A 21,770-nucleotide genomic window follows, 5' to 3' on the forward strand; every position below is an offset into this window, starting at 1 on the left:
GTTAGATATCTCATCCTATGGGCTCCCAACAACATTTTAAAGCCTTTTTTAACTTCAGCATCCCCAAAAACAAATGTCAACGATGGATGTGGACATGGTGTATGCCAGGTTTAGTGCCGTCCTCAAAAAGTGCAGCTATTTTTTTCCTTACTCGTATGACTAATAGGCAATTTTCAAATCGACTGACAGTTTTAGGCAGATTCACTATACAGGCAAAATTGCTGTAATGCGCGTATAAAAGTTTCACTTCGAATTGTGGTAGAGTAAGATTGAATAAAAGACATGGGTTATTTTTTAAAGTTCTGATTATCTCAGTTATTTATTTTAAATTCTCAGACATATTTATAATCATGTTGAGTATGGTATCGGCGATTGTTGACAATACTCATTGGTCGATCGTCTCTCATGCTTTTTGCATCACCGCCCATTGGAGAGTGAGTGACTGGAAAGAGCATACGAGCGAGATGGAATTTTGGTATTGATTAGTGAACATCGCTCTAAATGAATTTATACATTGTCTTATTTGACTGATACCTTAAAAGGGGTCAATGGTAATTCTGACCAGGTGGATGGAAATTATTGGGTGGTATCAATATTTTAATCAAGGAAAAACATCATAAAAAAGATTAAATTTAAGAAACATTGAATTTGTCCTAATAGGTATGTTTCTGAGATTTGTATTTCAATAAAAATCTTATGCATACTCTTGAATAAAAACAATAACCAAAACCACATGAGCAGACTCGTTAATTCAATTACTTCCACCAACTGGGTGTCCTGATCAAGAATTTATTGTCACTACTTTAAATCCTTATGTCGAGTCGTGATCTAAATAAAAAAAATTCTTGCCTCAAATGTTGCAAATTGCGGAATTTAAATCATTACATTTATTTTGAGACAATACTAACACATATGAAAGAAAACTATGCTTAGAGTAAATTGAATCAGTAACTTACGTCTTGTTCAAATACAATTTCTAATAGTTGGCGGTGACATTTTTATACTTAAAAAATATGCATGATGACTGTTTTGCATAGCCAATATATATTTGACATTTACAATTTTTAACATTGGCAATACAATATACATAATATTATGTTATGAACCAAATGCAACAGGAGTTGAGACAATCGAATTGGTAAGTATGAATCGTGTGTTATCTTTCGGCATGAGTCGTCGAATCTACTCATGCAATTACTGCATATGAATAGAGTATATTTTTATACCGTTATTTTAATAAAAATGTAAACTTGTAATGATAAAAACGATGTCTACGACGCTTTAATGTCTGACTCGTTGCCACTGTCACTGGCATTACTTGCAGTGGGGAGCAAGTGGATCGCAGTCTCGTCTGGGTGGGATCGCTTTCCTTTGCCCTTTCCTTTACCGACCGCGGCCTTCTCGTCCATCTCAACTTTGGGCTGCTCCTCTTCCGAACCCGACTCGCTCGATGACATATCTGATAGGTCATCATCAATCCTATAAAATAAACAAGCATACATAAATTTATTAACTTTGTTTAGGATTTTCAACTCAACTGATTTTTGGAAGGGTTTATTAAATTTTTAAAACTAACCGATACCATCTGCAATTTCAATGAAAACTCATAAGTGTGACTGACATAGGTTAGTGTGCACTATTTATGTCGAATCTTCACAGCCTACTGTTAGCGTATTTGGCGTTTTATATGAAATTTTCACATTTGGTATGACACAATTCCATTTTTCAAGGTACATTATTATTCCACTCTCGTAGTACAGTGCGTAAGGCGCTGGCCTTTCATCTGGGACTCTGGATTCGATCCCGGTGAGGAAAATTTGTGCTACAGCTAAAAATAATTTATCGACAAAATATGGGCAATGACAACTATTAATTTTATCGGTCAAATAGGATTGACACACATCATACAATACAGTTTAAATTAAATACCCACCATAGATTCGGCTTCCGTTTCTTGGCCGATGGTTGGTTGGCGGAGGCGACAGGCTTGGCAGTCGGCGCGGACAGGGGTTGAGCTTTGTGACCTGCATCGATAGCAGCGCCCCCGGCCTCTTCCAGCCCACGCCGAGCAGTCTCATACTGCTCGTCATGGAACTCGTGACTCGGCACTGCACACAACCTGCAAATATAATTCTTATTATGCCCAAAATACTTGATTGAAAAACCTGACAAAGGTAAATTACAAATTACTATTGTAGTAATGACCTAGGCAGAAAGCTATACACTTACTAAACATACTACATTATCGTTTGGTTAGAGGGTTCAGATATAGTCAGAGGGGCACTGAGCGAAGAAACGAACGTAAGTACAGTCTACGATAGCATCCATAACATTAATCATCTTAGCCCTCCCTAATTCCTGCGCACTTGAAGAAATCACATTATCTTTTTATTATTTTTGCATGGCTATCATAAATGGATATAAGCACAGAAAATCTTGAAAATTCTGATATATACATCCATAAATATAGGACTGTTATCTTCTCCATGGAATCTTTTCCCAAAGATTAATTAATTTAAATTCCTTCCTTAATTTGTCACTTCCAAGAAATGCATTTTTTCAGTTTCTCAGCTAGAGTTCTAGTTTTCTTCGTGGGGGGCATTTTAGATGTGATTTATAAAAATTGGTGATACCAGATACAAGGCAAGCCTGAGCGCCGACAGACCTGTGCAAACAAAGCGACGCGACTGAAAGGTCTGTATGTATCATAAATAATTCTACGAAAGCAAAATGAAAAATATTCAACAAAAACGGTCAATCGGCATAATATTTGTAACGGGACCATAATATTTAGACGATAAATCGAGGAAAACGATAAATCGGGAAATGGTGAATGCGGGATTATTTAACATTGTTCTTATGGGTGCTTGGCGGGACTTTCAAAAATGAAAGATCCATGCGGGAAAACGATTTATGCGAGAACTGTAGATCGGGGTTCCACTATAAATACATATTTATTGCTTACACTTCAGGATACGCATCTTTAGATATCGTCGCCATAGATGTCAAGGAAGCCAGTCCACAAAATCATAATGCTGAGATACAGGCGCGCAAAGATTTTGTGTGACAAAAAAAGTAACATGTTTTTATTGAACTTTTTTGTTTTTAAAGATATAACGGTGAAACTTTGAACATAGAATATACTTTGTGGTGTTATCTTTTTATTATTTTGTACAAATAACTAAAAAAAATAATATGTATCTAAGAAGTTATGTGTGTTATATTTCTTGACCATTCAATATTGAGATGTACTAAAAATGTAGTCCAGAGAGTTTTGTGGCTTAAATCCATTGATCACTGCATCTTTGATGATTTTAAAATGATTTTGTGTACTTTACTCATGTTCGCCAAATTTGTGGCTTGGCTGCCTTGACATCTACGGCGACAATATACGAGTTATTTTAATATGATATGTTATATTTACATCGACCAAAACTAATCAGGACACCAATAAAACACAAATACAGCATAATAAATCAATACTGTACTGTAACTGTAATGTTGCAAATTTTAAATGTAATGGATGGTGACCTTCATTAGTTACAACTGAAACTACCAAATTCTGTTCTAATATCTAATTCTATTCTATTTCTAAATTCTAGTATCTAATTATAACCTAATATCTAACCAAGCTATGGTTTCAAAATCAATTATGTACGAAAGTCGTGGACCGCCTGTACACCAATAACTGGCCATACACGGTGAGGTTGAGTAGCAGGTTGAACCTGCCAGTTAACACGTAATGGCGCCCATACAGTTATCTTTGGTAAATATATCTGCTGCGCTCATAGACAAACAGTCTTCGACCGCCAGATGACCGCCAGGCTCAAACTGCCGGCTACCCCCCACTCCAGTGTTTTTGTAAAACTGTTGAACTTTCGACTCGCCGACCACAGTAAATCTTTTATGTCACTCTATCACATTTAAGTTATTCCTTTCAGCAACCTTTTGTGAATTCTTCCGGAACCTGGTTCAAAATAACTACTGTGGAAGAGGGCATTTTTTCAACATGTGAAGTTGTGCCGAATATTACCTATTAAGACGGTCCTGCTTCCGCTTCTTGGCGTCCTCTTCACGCTGTGGTCTTCCAGCCGCCCACCCACGCAGCCTCTGCTCCTCCCGAATGTCCCGCAGTCTCCGCCCTGACAGATCACGACACGCTTCACGGTTCGTGGTCTTCTCAATCTGCGCCCCGATGGCCCTCAGCATGGACCCGAAGCCCCCCTTGCCGCCCACCAATCGGGTGTGCCACCGCACAACCGCGCCTTCCACCAAAGTCTCACTAGCTCTGCGGCCATTTTGAGTAGCATACAGGTCACATTCCGGAACACCCTGGAAGACAATAGCATTGAGTTCAAAAGTAAACCATAATGCACATACTTTAAATCACAAAGTCTCCTACAAACAGTATGACACCTTAATGAAGAAATATTCTCACTAACAAATTGATATTGAAGTTCTGAGATACAAGTGACATATTATTAAAAACTATACCATGAGTATTGTTAGAGGGACCTTATCCTTTACGCCACCTGTGCTGTCAAGGATACTTCCACCCAAAGATAAGATGAAACATGGCCACATTCGAGGGAATAGGTATAAGAAAGTTTTAAAGAACACAAAACTCCCACTACATGCTGACACAACATTGAACAACAAAGAAGTGTCTTCACTCAACAAATTCTTCTCTCTAGTTCAACATTAAGGAAATTAACCGTTCAGTAAATATTCTAAAGATCCAATTTTATAAAAAAAATTGTATAAAAAATTAAGTTTAATGACCTTGGCACTTCGGAGAGTATTATTTTACAAAACTGGTTGAAATTACTTTTGCTCAAGCGGCAACGATATGAACACCGAGGATATGGACAGACTTCTTGGAGAAAGAAAGCTATGTACAAGGCCTCCACAAAAACGAACCATAAGTGCGAGTGAGTAAGCATTCGGCACGATTATATCTCCGCAATATGCGTTAAGAGTAAGATAGAATTTCTACGGCTGAATGAAATATTTTTTTTAAGTGTCGCCGGTATAAATGGATTTGACTGATTACAATTATTCAAAAACTGCGAGTATGTGTTGCTGAAATTTATTGTTTTTGTGCTTAAATATGGTTAGTGATAATTATTTTTAGTTGTTTTAATAGAACATAATATGGTTAACTATGTTGTGTTTAAATTTGGTAGCCGTCAGCGGCGGTTCCTCTAATACCATGCAAGAGCTACGCACTGCCTGCATCTTTGAAGACATCGCTCAACATTTCATTGTTATTCATACGTGTATCACTCACTTTGCGAAGTAGAACATGCAGCAGTATTATGAACAATTAATACTGATCACGAATTAATGCTGAATACGATCCAAACAAATTTGCAGTTTGCACAGGATTACAATGAGGTCATTATATTCTACTTAAACCATGGCCGAATGTTCCTATAATGGCGTTTTGTGTAGAATTTTTTACACACTTTTAGATCAGCACACGAAACCGAAGGACTCTAGAAACAAAAACGCCAGTTTCTGTTTTATAACAATGTTGGCGAGTTAATTTTTAACAATTTTACAGTTAACATATTTAATGAATCGCCAACATTATTTTACGAACATACAAACTGCAGAGTTTATTTCTAAACCTCTCAAATACATTTAAAATAATAAAAAAAATACATATCATTCTGTTCAAAAACTTTTTTGAGTAATAGTATAAATAAACAAAGACATATTTAATTTACCTTCTGAGAAGTAGGTAAGAGAACATGGCAGCTTTCGGTGATTGAGGTAATCATGAAAAGACGCTTTACGACCTTACGTGGCTAGGACACGTGTCCGGATGCCGCCAAAGATTGTGACATCGCCATGGCCGGCCCTCCCTCACCCTGCAGCGGTGCCACAAAAGCGACCTACGTGCTGCTGGTCTGACATAGCGGGAGGCGCAAGAGTTGGCGAGGGAAGTGGCGCGAACTTGTGCTTGCCCTATGCCCCAATGCTGGGTCGTGACAGGGTGAAAGAAGAATATCTTCTTTTTATAGAAGGTAAAACCATTGCGCACTACCAGAAAATGCTATTCTGAAGACCACCGGCCGCCACTGCTACTACTGAGAAGCAACACGATGATAATAATATAACGTTTCATATGTAGTTAAGTTGATAATAATAAAATCGGGGTTCTACTGTGCGTTATATGCAAGAAACACGGTTTCATTTTGCCGAAAAATAGGCGCTCTCTATATATCATTACTGAGGCCATGTAGTATGACCAGCGGCGGCTGGTCTAACATCATACAAGTGCACTGCACTGCCTGCATTGCTATGAAACATCGTTCAACATCGTAAATCATATTTTTTCTTCATAGGTTTTCAAATATTATCGCTCACTTATTGTAATGCAAACCATACACCGATGTGCCCACATTCCCAATCGGCGATAATACAGGCACTATGCACAGTATACGTCATCCTCACTGAAATCATTCGCGCCCCGGCAATATATTTTGTTTACTTAAAATGAACCCAAAGCTTAGCATTAACTAAAGCCATTAAAAAACAACTTAAACCGTGCTAATCGTTTATGCCAGTAAAATGACATCATATTGTTCTGAGTAGAGAGCAATTCATATTTGAATTATGGTTTGTTATTATAGACGCTGCCACTTCTGTTCATGCTCAAATTATGTTTAGTATCATATTTAGCAATCTCGTATGTAAAATGCCTGTTAAACTAAATACAATAGAATTCATTATTTTCTAAATTTAAAATGGGTAAGAAATATAATAGAATGTCGGTAAGATGTTTTGATTTATGTGTACTGCAAATTAAATCAGTGAAGATAAAAATAATTTTGGTACCTATCGCATTTCTGGAAAATTAATACTTCATTAACCTGTGTGTTGAATGATGTCGGTTATTTATAATAGGTATAGAAAATTATTAATTCATGAATTCTAGTGATAAGCTAATAAATCTTAATACTATTTCACAAAGTGCAGTTTCATAATAATCATTATTCATACAGTGTACAAATCGCTAAAGATAATGTACTTATATAGAATAAGATGGCTTACGTTGAAAGAGGTATTTATCTACTATAAGAGATGCAATCGTTTCTTAAAACAAATCCAATAAAGATTTAAGTAACTCGCAACATGTTTTATTAAAAATATAAAATATACAGGTAATTTCCCAAATGTCAATAACGTTTTGTCAAATCAAAAATAACGCCGAATTGATTTCATTTTTCAATAAGGTAGGTTTCCAGCGCACCCTCAAAAATTACAATCCAAAAAATCACCGGCCGCCACTGAGTATGACATGTAGATAGTAGAGTTTCAGTATAATATTATCTAGGTACCTACTAATAATCTTCAAATACCTACAGTGATACTTTGTCAACATAATTATGTGATGAAATTACCTATGGATGTTATGTCGGGTGACTAGCCTCGCTGTCATAATTGAAAGGGTTGTTGCAAGACAATGATATGCCACAGAAACATAGTTTGGAGATAATAATATGAGCAATTTAATGTTCTCATTCGTTGTTCACATATTCATGATCAACATCACTTTTGTAACAGGAAAAATCAATATCCTCATTTTAAATGTTTGATATATCGCACAATCATTTTGTTTGGACCAAGAAGGTGTGGATGACTGACCCGTGTCCATTTTGACCGGTGTGGCATATCATATTGTAACCATTTTTAGAGAAAAAAATGAATTTGCAAGAACTGCACACCTAATATTATATCATATTGAGACATCTGTGTAATTTTTTTCTAGAAAAACGTGAGTGTGCCCTCGGAATTTGTTTTATCAACAAATTTATAATTATGTAGCATATCATTGTCTTGCGATAACCCCTTCAATTGATACGACGGGACGATGTCTTAACGATGCCTAACTAAATATTTAACAATGTATCATTATGTAGATATTTAATGTACTTACGGTTAATCGAGAAACCAAACACGCCATTTGTCGATAATCAGCGTAAATGGAATCATTTTGAAAGCTGATGAGCTTCTCAGATTCAAAAAATATTTCGATTACCATGATTTATTAGATTTACACTTTATATTATAACTGATACTGTAAAAGCGAGTGTATTGTCTTTTTATCACTTTTTATTCAATATTTTTCATTCGTACGTCAACCACTCAATAATTGACCAATAGACTAATGACCTGGTGTTGCCAACTAAAATTTTAAAAGTTCAAAAGATTTTTTGATTTTTTTTTCAAAATATCAGTAGATTGACAAAAATGTATGAAATTCAACGATTGTGTTTGGTGAAAGCGTGCATATTGACATAATCTCACAAGTGTCTTCTCATAATCATAATTTCTTCTTTTCCTGACAAAAATTTCAGTAGATCTACTGAAATTTCAGTAGACATGGCAACACTGACTATGCGATCATTCTAGTGTTGCCAAATCAAAATTTTAAAATTCAGTAGATAGACATGGCAACACTGATTATGCGATCAACCCAGTGCTGCCAAGTTAAAATTTAAAATTTCAGTAGATTTTGACCAAAAATTCAGTAGATTTCAATATCAGTAGATTTTGAAAAATGTGGTTTATTAGACATGATTTAAAACTAATAAGAATAACAATAACTAATAATATTAATTTGTTGTAAACAATGATGATATTAATAGGTAAAATGGCGCTCTTGGGTAGAGTTACAATGCTTTTTATGTCAATTTAGAAGTGTATAACATCAAAAAAGGTCATGCGTAAATCATTTCAAGTTTATTATTAAAAGAATCATCAGTTAATTTACAATTATTATGGAGAAACACAAATATCAGTAGATTTCTTGAATTTCGAAAAAAAAATCAAAAATTCAGTATATTGGCAAAAAATATCAGTTGATCTACTGAAATTTCAGTAGACATGGCAAGAAGCCAAGAAGCATAGAAAAGCCAGAAAGAAGACAACAGAGACCATAGACTAATATACTATAACCAAAGAGATTGGACGGTGCCCACAGAGGGAGCACGTAATAGGTTCATACGACTACCTACCTACCTAGGTAGGTATTTTGTGAATAGGAATACCTATTAATATTTATTGTCTTGACTTTTGACTTAATTACTAAGCTTTAATATAGGTACTACCGTGTAACTTTCTAAAATATTAATATGAAAATCTGTCAACTTATAAATGCCAACGAATGCTGTGCTTAGCATTTTTTAATCTTACAAATATTAAAGGTACCTATATTGTACTAATATTTAGGGTAATATGGGTTTTAGGGTGCCAAAATAATAAAAAGTGGCATGTAATGATGATTCATGCCTTTCAGACCCAGTGATTGCAGTCATATAAGATAGGATAAATCGGTAGATATAATTATACTCAGAATATCAGACATATTGAAAGTAGTTTTACCTACCAATAAAACTCTTATTATTCATGTTGACTTTGAAGTCCTTGAGATAGGGTTTGCTCTTTCTTCTTCGCGTGAGGTTATATTCTACTAATTTATTTTCCTTTTTCTTGTCGTTGGTCATTCCTCCATTTTTATTTACTGGTCATACCCGCGTGTCCATTTTTTATGTATGGAGTTTGGGATCCCTTTGTCTTCATTATGATATGACTCATTGTCAAGGTACTCAACCAGGTAGCAGTTACCTGGACTTCAAAGTCAACATGAATAATAAGAGTTTTATTTGTAGGTAAAACTCCTTTCATTATTCGAATTTGACTTTGAAGTCCTTGCGATATCTGTTTGTTATCACCTGGTGTTGGGTATGCCAAATTCCTGTATGTGACAATGATTCATTGACGAGGTATAGACCATCGTGACTTTCAATGTATATGGTTGAATAGAGAAGTTAATGGGTTCTTTTCCCCTTCTGATGGTGGTTATCCATCGTTCTCTGGTAGTTGTGGTGAAATGTCAACTCACTACGCCAGTTACCTCTCTTTAAGATATCATCTATTGGGTATATTTACAGTTTAAGGAAGCCATCATTGAGCGGACACTGCCTGGTGGTTCTTGTACCCCTGCTTCCAACAGTACTGACCTTATCCAATTCCCTATAACTGTCCTGGTGGCTGGTTTTGGTGATCCTCTTGAAGATATAAATAATTCCGAAATATCCCCACCTTCCCCTCTCTATGGGTTAGACATGCAGGCGAGTTTCCGTAACCAGAATACTGGGCCACGTGGAAGCGCTTAGCTTCCATTCCGATTGACGATGCTTGGCGGTATCTGTATTTGCGCCAAGCATTGGCCATACAATTATGTGCTCACTTTTATCCACTATTCCATTGTCTACTATTACTGAGTAGTGTGAGGTCATGAACCCTTCGTCCCGATGCGAGAAGCAGTCGAGTAGGTAGCTGTCCTGCGAGACGTTTCGAATAGGTTGTACTCCACCGGTGTTGTTTTCCTAAGATGATCTACCACTCGTCCTGGATCCCAAACCGGTGGTTTGACGGGCTTCGTTTTATGTACCGAAATTGCCTGTAACATTATTGTGTTGTACTACCACGTTGGTGCTGATATCTACAATGATAATCGGTTTGCAAAATGTGGCTATGGCTGACTTATGCACCAGGATGGTGTTGTACGACAAACCCTCCATGTTGTGCTTGTAGCCTAGGTATCTGGCCAATTCCATTGGTTGAGGGCTATTATGATCCATTAGGTTCATGTTACCCATGTCATTGTCATCCATTTGTTCCAAGCTGGTTTGTAAGTTTTTAGAGTCGAAGGCCGCCATCTGGAAGTAAGGAGTGCCCTTTCTTCCACCATTAAATTTGATGTTATTTCCACCCCACCCGAAATTACCCATAGTTAAAGGGACAGGTCCTGGGTCCTTGGAGGTGGACGGTTGGTCTCCATACCTACTAGTGTCGTATGTAGGTGAGGCATTGTATAAAGAGGTACTATCGACCTTTTTCGTAAGTCCACTCCCCAAAAGCATTGTTTCCAGCTCGGTGCCACTAGTAAGTACTTCCCTTTTGCTGAGTTCAGGTGCGCTAGGACTCGTGAAAGTATGTTTGGTGGGGGAAATATCCACGCCAGTCTGAAGTCCTACACTCGGCAGAAGGCGTCGTGAAACAGCGCGCCACTGTCTGTAACGTCTCGTGACACATACGTTGCAACGACATGTGCTGTTTTGCTTGCGAATAAATCCACCTCGGAAACACCCCATCTTTGAAACAGGGGGGTGGTTGCGGTGTTGATGAGGTGCTATTCGGGAATGAGTTACCTGCGGGAGAGATGATCTGCCACGCAGATGTAATTTCTGCGGAGGTATTGTGCAGTAACGTGATGTTGGCTCGACTGGTAAATACTTGTATCTGTCGGCATAGGTTTAGGAGGGTGACAGATTTTGTGCCGCCCTCGTTGTTGATGTAATATGCCACCACTGTTTTGTTGTCTCTCTGCAGAAGCAGATTTGATCCTATGATTGATTGTACCTGAGATTGAATTGCAAACATTTCCTTCCTGTTGGAATGCTATGCCATGCTAACTGGTCTTGTTCCCACTTACCTGATAGGTGGTGTTCATTCAGTTGGGCTTCCTAGCCTGTGTCGGCTGCGTCTGTCGTCAGGAAGTGATTGATTTACTGTGTCAACTCTGAGGAGCCTATCACCTGGAGCCACCACATGATGTCCAGTTAGGCCTGTGGTGGGATTGTCGTCTATTGGTGAGAATGGGACCTCGACAATATTGATGACTGGAGCTTTGTAGCCGTCGGCAATGCAACCTGGAGGTAGGATACGAAGTTAAGTCGCCCCAGAAGAGATTGAACATGTGCCTGCCTGAGGGACCAACTGCCTTTTTGTACCTGCGTTGTGTCAAATCTGAGGATCCTATCGCCTAGGGCCACCACATGATGTCCTGTTGGGCCGGTGGTGGGATTGTCATCAATTAGCGAGGATGGGACCTCAGCCATATTGATGACTGGAGCGTTGTAGCTGTCGGCAATACAACCTTCCTCGTGGAGATAGGATGTGAAGTTGAGTCGCCCCAGAATGGATTGGATATGTACCTGTCTGAGGGACCAACTGCCTTTTTGTACCTGCGTTGTGTCAACTCTGAGGATCCTATCGCCTAGAGCCACCACATGATGTCCCATTGGGCCTGTGGTGGGATTGTCATCAATTGGCGAGGATGGGACCTCAGCCATATTGATGACTGGAGCGTTGTAGCCGTCGGCAATGCAACCTTCTTCGTGGAGGTAGGATGTGAAGTTGAGTCGCTCCAGAAGGGATTGGATATGTGCCTGTCTGAGGGACCGTCTGCCTTTTTGCACCTGCATTAGCAGATGGTGACGGAGTGATACACACTTCTCCGGCGACAGAAACCTCTGCTTGTTGTGTGTGTCCTATGTGATGTCCAGGAACCCTCATTGTTGGCTTGGGTTCAGACAGGATATTTTAATATTCATTAACCACCCTAAAGACTGTATGAAGGTTATCCTGTATTCCACCTGAACCGAGACTGTTTCTCGGATTGGTTGGCTACAAAGAAGTCGTCTAGGTAAGTGAATATTCTCAGCCATTCTTTCGTAGGCGTTCATAATAGGAGCGGCTGGCAGCACGAACGGGAGACACGTGAATTGTAGGAGCTCCCCTTGGTAGGCTAGTCGAACGAATCGACGATGTTGAGAAGCCATTGGTACCTGGAGGTACGCCTGGCTTAGATCTATTATTACTAGCCACTAGCCAGTCTTCTGTTTGTAAGACGGCTGGAACCTCATAATGGTGAATTAGTTTGAATGGCTTTGGCTGTAGGAAAGCATTCAAACGCTTTTGGTTGAAAACAGGGCATAGCGTCCCGTCTTCTTTCTTGATCAGAAACAGGGTTGAGAGAAAAACTGGGGGTTTGGGCAATTTAATATGTTCGATTGTCGTCTAAGTCACAAAATCATACTGTCGGCATGAACAAGTGGTCAATTATAAAAAGCTCCTATCAGGGCTCGAAATGGAACGGAACGCACCGGAGCGCCGTTCCGGCTCGTGAAATTTGTAAAATTATTTCTCCGTCTCGTGGAAAAAATACCTATGTCGACCGTCTGACCTAGATATGCCATAGAATAGAAAATCTGACACACTTATTTTTATAAAATACACATACGATTTGATAACTATGTAAATATCTTCAGAAAATTTGTCGAGCGCTCCGGTTCGTAAACTTTTCCATTTCGAGCGCTGGCTCTTATCAAAAGTAATTTTTAAAAACTTGTCATAGGTACCTATAAATCTAAATTAACTAAATGACTACCTATTCACGAAGCATGCGCTACTCGTCAAAAATTAGTTGTCAATTGCTAGCAAATTTGTCTATGGCTACGTTCATAAACAGACAGATAAGAAACTGGAGAGACTATTTCATTTTCGGAATGTTTTGGCAATTGTGAATTTTTTGCTCGTTAAATTGTAACTAATTGATTCGCAAACGCGTTGTTTAATTTAGCCCACCGGCTAACAAGGAGACATCTAAAGGCATCGCTTGATTATTGAATATTGTTTTCAAATTTTCTCACCATGGAGGAACTAAATGCTTGGTTTGGTGCTACAAAAGATTGTAGGCCAGTATATTTGAAAGGATCGCAAACAGGTGGCAAAATGTTTTATCCGCAGGAAGATGACGATAATTGCACTCCGACTACTACTACGCCATTAGGAGTTGATTATGTGGAAAAATTTAAACAGCTAGAACTAGAAGCTGCTTTGGAGGTAAGTGTGCTTTTTATTTCAAAGTAATGAAATATGAGATTGGCGGGAATTAAGGGTTCTATGATAAAAAACTGACAATGCTAAGCACTCGATCAGTGAATAGCAACTGGTCTTAAGATTGTGTCATTTATTTCAAAGGACTTTTCTTTATTTTAGAACATTGTCCTATAGATATGTGCAAATATCCTGGTTTGTCCATTATTTAGCTCTTTGTCCCTTAAAGTATTGAATATTTTAAAAGTTACCCAAAGGGTACACAATGCTAAACTCCCTTATAAATGCTACATATTTGCGTCAATGACATTGACATTGAGCTACTTTACAAGCTGCTTGTTGGCGAATTTAAAAGCAGGCGAGTCAGCTAGTGCGATTGTGATGAAGACACATAAAACTTTCCACTCGCTCAGAAGCCAACAAGCTAGCGAGTTGAAACCGTCATTTTCGGTACTATTTTGACAGCACATATTGAGTAGTTTTTTTTTTACCAGGAGGAAGCTACCATCGCTCTACTGCGTAGACGCAGTAGGCCCACACCCCAGCGTGTAGCGTGTAAAGTTCACCGGCTTTCAACTTTTCTCGGTAGATTATTTGCAATCTGCTTGTTAGCTTGTTCGATGATGACACTGGGCTAGTTTACAAACAGATTGTAAATTCGACAACAAGTAGCTCAATGTCATTGAGGCTTTATAAATGTTTATAGACCAATTCCACAAATTTTTCACTTATAGGAATCATTTTGGTAAATGTGCCGCAGACAATGTCATGAGATTTTATAACTTTTTTTTAGACCTAACCTAACATAATCTAACCTACCCCTACGTAATATTACCTAATATAATCTTAGTTTGTGATAATGATGCATCAAAATGTATGCAAATTTCAAATTTTCAATTTACAATAATTGGATCGAAAAGCCTATGCGCCGACAGAATAGGTAGGTATTTATTATAACTAGCAGAGCCAGCTGGCGGTCGCCAGTCTGTCTTATAATTGTTAATTTAAAGTTTGATATTTTCATACATTTTGATGTATCCATAATCACACTAAAGCGTCGATGACATTGAGCTACTTTACAAGCTACCACTTGTTTACAAGTTAGCCGGCGAATTTACAATCCGCTTGTAAACTCGCCCAGTGTCATCATCGAACTAGCTAACAAGCAGATTGTAAACAATCTACCGAGAAAAGTTGAAAGCCGGGCTACTTTACTCGCTACTTGCTGGCGTGTGGGCCGATCTGCGTCTGCGCAGTAGAGCGATAGTGGCGAACCTGCCGGTAAAAAAACGAACTACGTCCTGTCAAAATAGTCACTAGCAAGGCCTGAACAAAAACGATGCATGAGTGCGAGTGAGAAAGTATTCGGCACCCTTATAATCTCTGCGACACGCGCTAGAGTAAGATAAAAGGTCTACATATGTGTGAGTTAGTTTCCAAAAGTATCGCCGGCAAATCGTGGTGAATCGCTTCACGTAGCGTCGATAACCTGCGAGCTCGTGTTGCTAAAATTGCTATTTTTTGTGTTAAGGGGGATGCTTATACTATCAGAGGCGAAAAGAGGCACCTAACGGAAAAATACGAAGCTTGCAATTTGAGATTTTTTTTTTGATAATTTACAATTTCAACTGTAGTAATTAATAAATATGTATCTGAAAACACTAAAAAGATTTTTTTTTTTTTTATTTAAAGATAAACTGGCAAAATCGATGTTTTTAAAAATAAATATAAAAAATATTAAAACGATGAATTAGTCAAAAATCTAAAATCTAAAACTCAATAAACTAAATTTTAATGATAATTATGACCATAAAATATAATGCAATAATAAGATTTGACCCTGCAACGAATTCACATTTTATTACATTGTATTACAATTGTAAGTTTATCCTTAAGTTTAAAAAAAAAAATCTTTTTAATGTTTTCGGATACATATTTATTAATTAATACAGTTGAAATCGAAAATTATCAAAAAAAAATCTAAAATTGCAAGCTTCGTATATTTCCGCTAGGTTCTCTGCTGGCATGCGTCTCCCCCTTAAACATAAAGTCAGTGGTAAATATTTTTAGTTAATTAAGTAGGAAAGATGGTTCTGTGTGTTGTATTAAAATATGGTAGCCGTACTGATAAGCAAGAAGATGGTATTACGTTTCATAGGTAAGTTGATACATGCTCGTGATAATTTATTTGTATATTATTATATATTTTAATATCAATGACTTAGTGTTTCTTTAAAATAACTTAAATTATGGATATCTTTACCTAATGGTTGCATTTTGACCGCTTAAAAATACTATATAACGTAAAAAAATAGAAAATTATATTTTAATTCTGAGCGTCTAGTGCGAGCACTAGCGAAATGGTCTATGGTCTCGAACATTTGTAGACGAATGCGTTCGCTCGCCCACAAACCAAACGCACGGCACGCAGCTTCATTTAGCAATGCAATGGGTGGCGTCTAGATGTATCTATAGTCTATGGTCACTAGCTTGTGGCTTCTGAGCGAGTGGAGAGTTTTGTGTGTCATCATCACAATAGCACTAGCTGACTCGCCTGCTTTTAAATTCGCCAGCAAGCAGCTCGTAAAGTAGCTCGATGTCATCGAGACTTTACTAAATAAGTACTCAATACGTATTGTACCAAAAATGACATTTTAAGATACATATTATAGTATAATATCCTATGTACCCTTTCAATATTGGGGTCTGGCGTAAATCCCAATGAACTTTTATTTACATTCACAAATTAAAGAAACAACATATGGATTCAACTCGCTAGCTTGTTGGCTTCTGAGCGAGTGGAAAGTTTTGTGTGTCATCATCACAATCGCACTAGCTGACTCGCCCGCTTTTAAACTCGCCGACTAGCAGCTTGTAAAGTAGCTCAATGTCATCGACGCTTAAGATTAGGTAAGGTTAGATTAGGTTTGGTTTAAAAAGAAATTTATAAAAGGTCACGCGGTCATCTGCCGCACTATTATCTGATTATCTGAGATAAGAACTGTGAAATGTAACGTTTGTTAACGGGACCCCGGGATAGCAATTATGTCTTGGATTACGGCGATTTGGAAAATGAATAATCACATCGCGACAATAGTCCTGCAGGTCTATTCCAACATAAATGCTTAAGGTCCTTTTAAACATCAGTTCTGTTGTCCGTTCGGTCTCAGTTAACAGTTCAGTTGGGAAATGGCGATGTATATTTACATATTTTTTATCCACTAAAAATGAATATTATTTTTATAAATACTTTCTAAACATCGTCACTGTTTATTATGTCATTGGATGCTAAAGTCGCACCTAGCGTGTAACGATCAGGCGGCCATTCGATATAATTAGCATGCTATTTAAATGTGGTAATTAAAAAGTTATTATCTAGTCAGCAGTCAATGTGTTAAATACCCCTATGTGGTGATTTTGACGAAAATGAGAATCTTATGTGAATACGGCATGGTTACACATCGCATATCCAATAAAATAGAGTCATAACTTAAAAAAGTAGATTTTTCAGTAGAGCCAAAAAACTAATCTGAAAATGGTCAAAATCACGTTTTTGTATATTTCCCGCATTACTCTTAAGAGTGTTATGTATATATTTGGATTCGTCGTGAAAAATACTATGTTACATTGTAAAAAAAAAACTCATTTTACAGAAAGAAAATCGTGAAAAAGTTGAGTTTTGACACAGTTTTGGGAATATTTCAACAAAAAATATTCAATTCAAATTATGACAATATAGTCACTTTCCACTTGACACTGTTCGAGAATGAACACGTTCAGTCTCAGGCCATCCTCCCACGGCGCAACTTATGTCCGTCGGAACTGAAACTAAAATTCCAGCCAGTATCTAGCTAATGTATTTCAATGGCGGCTCGCTGACGGCGAGACTGGAATCTCTCAGCTTCAAAACGGTCGCGAAGAGATGCGACATGCTAGTCGCGCGGTCTCTGAAGTTTCCAGTCACCGTAAAACAGTGGTACCAACATCATTAGATTTCGGTGAAAAATCATATTTTCTTACCAAAATTGGTTAAATATTAATTGGAAAATCAAAATAACCTTATGTAAACGCTGCAGCGCGCGTGTTGTCAGTTTTTGTACAGCACGGTTGATAGTTGAGTTTGACAGTTTGAGGTTATGTGATTATTATTTCAACTGGGTTTCAGTAGCGCCGTGTGCGAAACATCACATTGGTCAGTTTATGAGTTCCTTCATAAACCAGTTCCATCAGATTTCAGTTGCGCTGTGGGAGGATGGCCTCAGTCTTCTCAGTCTGTCTTCAGAACAGTCTCAATGTAATACCGTCACAATTCCATCTAGTGATTTTAATATTGAAGCTAAAAGTATGACTATTTTTTAGCACATGGAGATTTTTTTTTGTGAATATTTCTGTATACCTACTTAACTCAAAATCGTGTTTTTTTGACTTCTGACTCTTTATCAGATGTGCGACATGATTCAGCGTATTGAACACGGTGCATATAGAATTAATCCTATATGATAAAGTATGAGTATATGAGTACGTAAATTAAAATTATCCAACTTTAATTTGTAATTATGATCTACAAAAAATGTTAAAACATAAATTATATATCATTTATGATTATTTTTTAAAACAAGTAGTTTTTTTCGATTATCTCAGAATATGACTCAAACCACATAAGAGGTATTTAAAATACAGCGACTACATATTGATTGGTTGATATAATACAGTAAGTACCTATATTTAGGATCGATAGCTTAGAGGCCAAAGCACTCACCCGGAAAGTACCTATATTTAAAGAAATTATAATACAGTTGAACTCAGTTATTACGATCTCGGGCATAGCGAGATCTCGGATGTAATGAGGAAACATTCGTTGACATTTTGGTTTATGATTTTCTCCATACATTTATTCACTGTTATAACGAGCAACTTATCGGATATACCGAGCTAAAATACTGTTAATGGGTCGATCGTTTAAAAACATTTCGACCCTAAGCAATAAAATCCAATCCGCCAGGGACGGATTATGTTTATGACACTAGTGAAGTGTCTAAGTACCGACCTAATTGGTGTTTCGCCGACAATAATAAAAAAGTATACACGCTTATGGTTGAAAAATCCAAGGTTTGTGAAGTCCGTAGCTACCTACCATCGTTCATTACAATAAACAACTTCTTTTGTATTTATGAATGCCATGCTTGTTTCGAGGATTTTTACGATGGTTTTCAGATTTTTTATTTTCGACTTTTTGTGTAATGTGACCGCTCATTTAAAAATAACTATTCTCTGATATAACGAGTAATGCTTATAAAGAGCAAATTCAGTCGGTCCCATCTTCCTCGAAATAACCAAGTTCGACTTTATTTCCATAAAAATTAGAAAATTAGTATGAAAAATATGGCAACATAGTAATTTACACGTCAATTTAACTGGAAACTCTAAAAACAGATACGATAAATGATGAAATCCATCCTGTCTCGTTTCCGTTTTAGTTTTTTGTCGGCTGCTTCAGTTTTGCATTTACATGTCAGTTTAACGGACAGCTCGACGAAAACGGAGACTGATTGGATAGCAAAACTGATCGTTTAAAAGCACCTTAACTTCAAAATCATGCAAATTGTGATGAAAATCCTGTTATCACAGATTAAATTTCTATATATATTTACCTAGTAGAAGGTTTTTGTTCAACATCTTCTTGAAATTGATTTTGTAGCTCTCTAAGCAGCCAAAACCTTGGGCAAACGATGAAGTGAGACGAGTCCAGGAGGACAGTATGGCGAACGTCTTCAAAAAGTACTGCTTGAAAATCGATGACAGCGAAACATATGCCATCAACAATTATAAGTCGCAGGTGAGTTTCATTTATCTATGAACAGATATTTTAACCCTTGGCGATCAAACCAGGCACTGAAACACAGGGGTGGTCAACCTTTTTATACCTTCCGCCCACTTTTGTATCTCAGTTAGTAGTAAAATGTTCTAACCGCCTACCGGTTCCATAGTAATGGTGATTTATAAAGTAAGGAAGCAACTTTACTATATAATATTTATAAAGCAGAGTTACAGCAAGTTAAAGCATATAATAAATAATTACTTACCAAATACTTTGACTGTACTGTAATACTGACTTTCGCTAAGTTTGGCAGAATAAATATTTATAAAACAACTTACTGTAGTTAAATCTAGCTTTTTATTAAAATTTATACTTTGCATACATAGAACCATGAAGTCTGATGAAAATACATTTAATTAATTAAATTATTAATGAGATCCCTGAGGCTGTTTCCTCTACCGCCCACCATGAAAGCTGGAATGCCCACTAGTGGGCGGTAGGGATCAGGTTGACTACCCCTGGTTTAAAAGATGACGTATAAAAGATACATTTTTTTATACCTTGTCCGATCTTAGGAATCCATTCTTATTAATTATCTTTTAAATCGGGGGCATCCGTTGTTTGTTCTCCCAAGGTGCAGAACTAACATGCCATTAATAATGCCAATTGGGAGGGCAATAACTATGTTTAATCAAATCGCTTCGGATATTGATATATTCCACTTACGTGAGTTGAATTAAGGTGGACATCATTGTAATTTTTTTTTTCATAGGGTCTATCAACCTACTATACTCTGTGCTTCCATGTACTTTTTTTTTTATTATTCTATTATTTACTCATTACCCTGTATTTTTATTTGAAAATTGTTAACACATATTATTTTATGTCATGTCGTGAATGCTTTGAATTTATAATTTGTCATGTTCATTATTATGTGAAATAAATAAATTTGAATATGGGCCTTCTCAGACTGGAGGTTGTATTAACAGATTTTTTTTACAAGAAATGGATGTTAGCCACTTGCCTAATCGATTAGGTGAATACTAGGAGGTCTAAAGACACATCGAAAAATGTGTGAATTTTGCCAGATACTGTATTGAAACCTAGGACCCTCGACATTATTAACCGACGCCGTAACCGCTCGGCCATCGTGCCAAAATAGATACACTTCAGATATATACTACGAACAAAATACGAAGCCAACATGACTTGAACCTGTAAGCACTGGATTCACGTTGATGCGAATAATACTTGGTCCGGGTAAAGAAAACCAAAGGTAGTGCAATGCGTACGAATGCAGCGCTCTCCGAACAATTTAAGCCCAATATAGTCAATGACTTGAGTCCCTGTGCCGCCCCCTGAGGAGAACGTCAATAGGGACGAAAAGAGGTTAAGTGCGACTGACTGGAGAGAAAGAGAGAGCCGGTATAGAGATGGACGGTTGTCCAGTCGATCATGGACCAGAATGGCTCTAGTGCGAACCTGCTGGAAAAAAACTAACTACACCGCAGCAAGCATTTTTGACATTTACCAATTTTCACAACCAAATATCAAATAGCACCATAAAATGACAACAATCCTGCTTTGAAAAAAGAATCAAGTTTTGTTTACACTTTTGAAGTCTGCTGTTTTATAATCAATTCTCTAAGATTACAAAAATGCATGAATTTCGTTATCTGACAAATGGTCATTAAATGTTATTAGATTGTCGAGATGCGATCTTATCACTGATAACTTTTGTTTTTGACGTGTTGCTTCTTCCTCATGACTTCATCTGCTGTTTCTTTCTTACTTCTAACCATTGTAAACTTATTGAATGGAGTAATAAATGCATCCATTCACTTCGAGTAAACAAATTAAATTGCCGTGCAGCTGCGTGAACTAGCGGTCCGCGTTGTAAACGTCTGCGACATTCAGTCTACGAGCAGGACGGCATTGTGACTCAAATTTGAGTGCGAGAGATACAACGTGATTATCATGCGTAGAATGTTGTTTACAAGCGGTGACACTTGGATTTAAACATGTATAACATTACAGGGTGTTCTTAACAATTTCTACATTTGACCGGATATTTTATCTGTTATATCCGAAGTCCGTTATATCGAGGTTCTAGTGTAATGACTTATACAAATTAATACCGTTTGCAAATTGACCCTTATTTCAATGCAGATAGAGTTCACTTCTTCCAGAAATGAAAAAATATTAATTCTGGGATTATCGAGATTGTGATCTCTTAATCAATATTCTTACATTG

The 21,770-nt window shown here is 37.2% G+C and overlaps 2 protein-coding genes across 2 annotated transcripts in view; one reads left to right on the top strand and one right to left on the bottom strand.

Annotated features, from left to right (window-relative positions):
• Positions 1-287: 287 nt before the first annotated feature.
• On the bottom strand, positions 288-8,178 carry LOC147071123 (splicing regulator SDE2). The gene is made up of 4 exons (XM_085947872.1): positions 7,949-8,178; positions 4,034-4,332; positions 1,934-2,119; positions 288-1,479 (listed from the first exon to the last, which is right to left on the bottom strand). The coding sequence occupies exons 1-4, from the start codon at positions 8,051-8,053 to the stop codon at positions 1,272-1,274; spliced, it is 798 nt and encodes a 265-aa protein (XP_085803998.1). The 5' UTR covers positions 8,054-8,178; the 3' UTR covers positions 288-1,271.
• Positions 8,179-13,306: 5,128 nt separating this feature from the next.
• The window catches only part of spn-E (tudor domain containing 9 protein spindle E), a 64,112-nt gene continuing 55,648 nt past the window's right edge, over positions 13,307-21,770 (top strand). The window contains exons 1-2 of the mRNA XM_085948091.1: positions 13,307-13,704; positions 19,397-19,534. Coding sequence (XP_085804217.1) covers positions 13,513-13,704; positions 19,397-19,534 — 330 coding nt within the window. The 5' untranslated portion in view covers positions 13,307-13,512. The remainder of the gene's footprint in view (positions 13,705-19,396; positions 19,535-21,770) is intronic.

Source organism: Rhyacophila brunnea, unplaced genomic scaffold (genome assembly GCF_057557595.1).
Source record: "Rhyacophila brunnea isolate RB1 unplaced genomic scaffold, BYU_Rbru_1.0 scaffold_20, whole genome shotgun sequence".
NCBI lineage: Eukaryota > Metazoa > Arthropoda > Insecta > Trichoptera > Rhyacophilidae > Rhyacophila > Rhyacophila brunnea.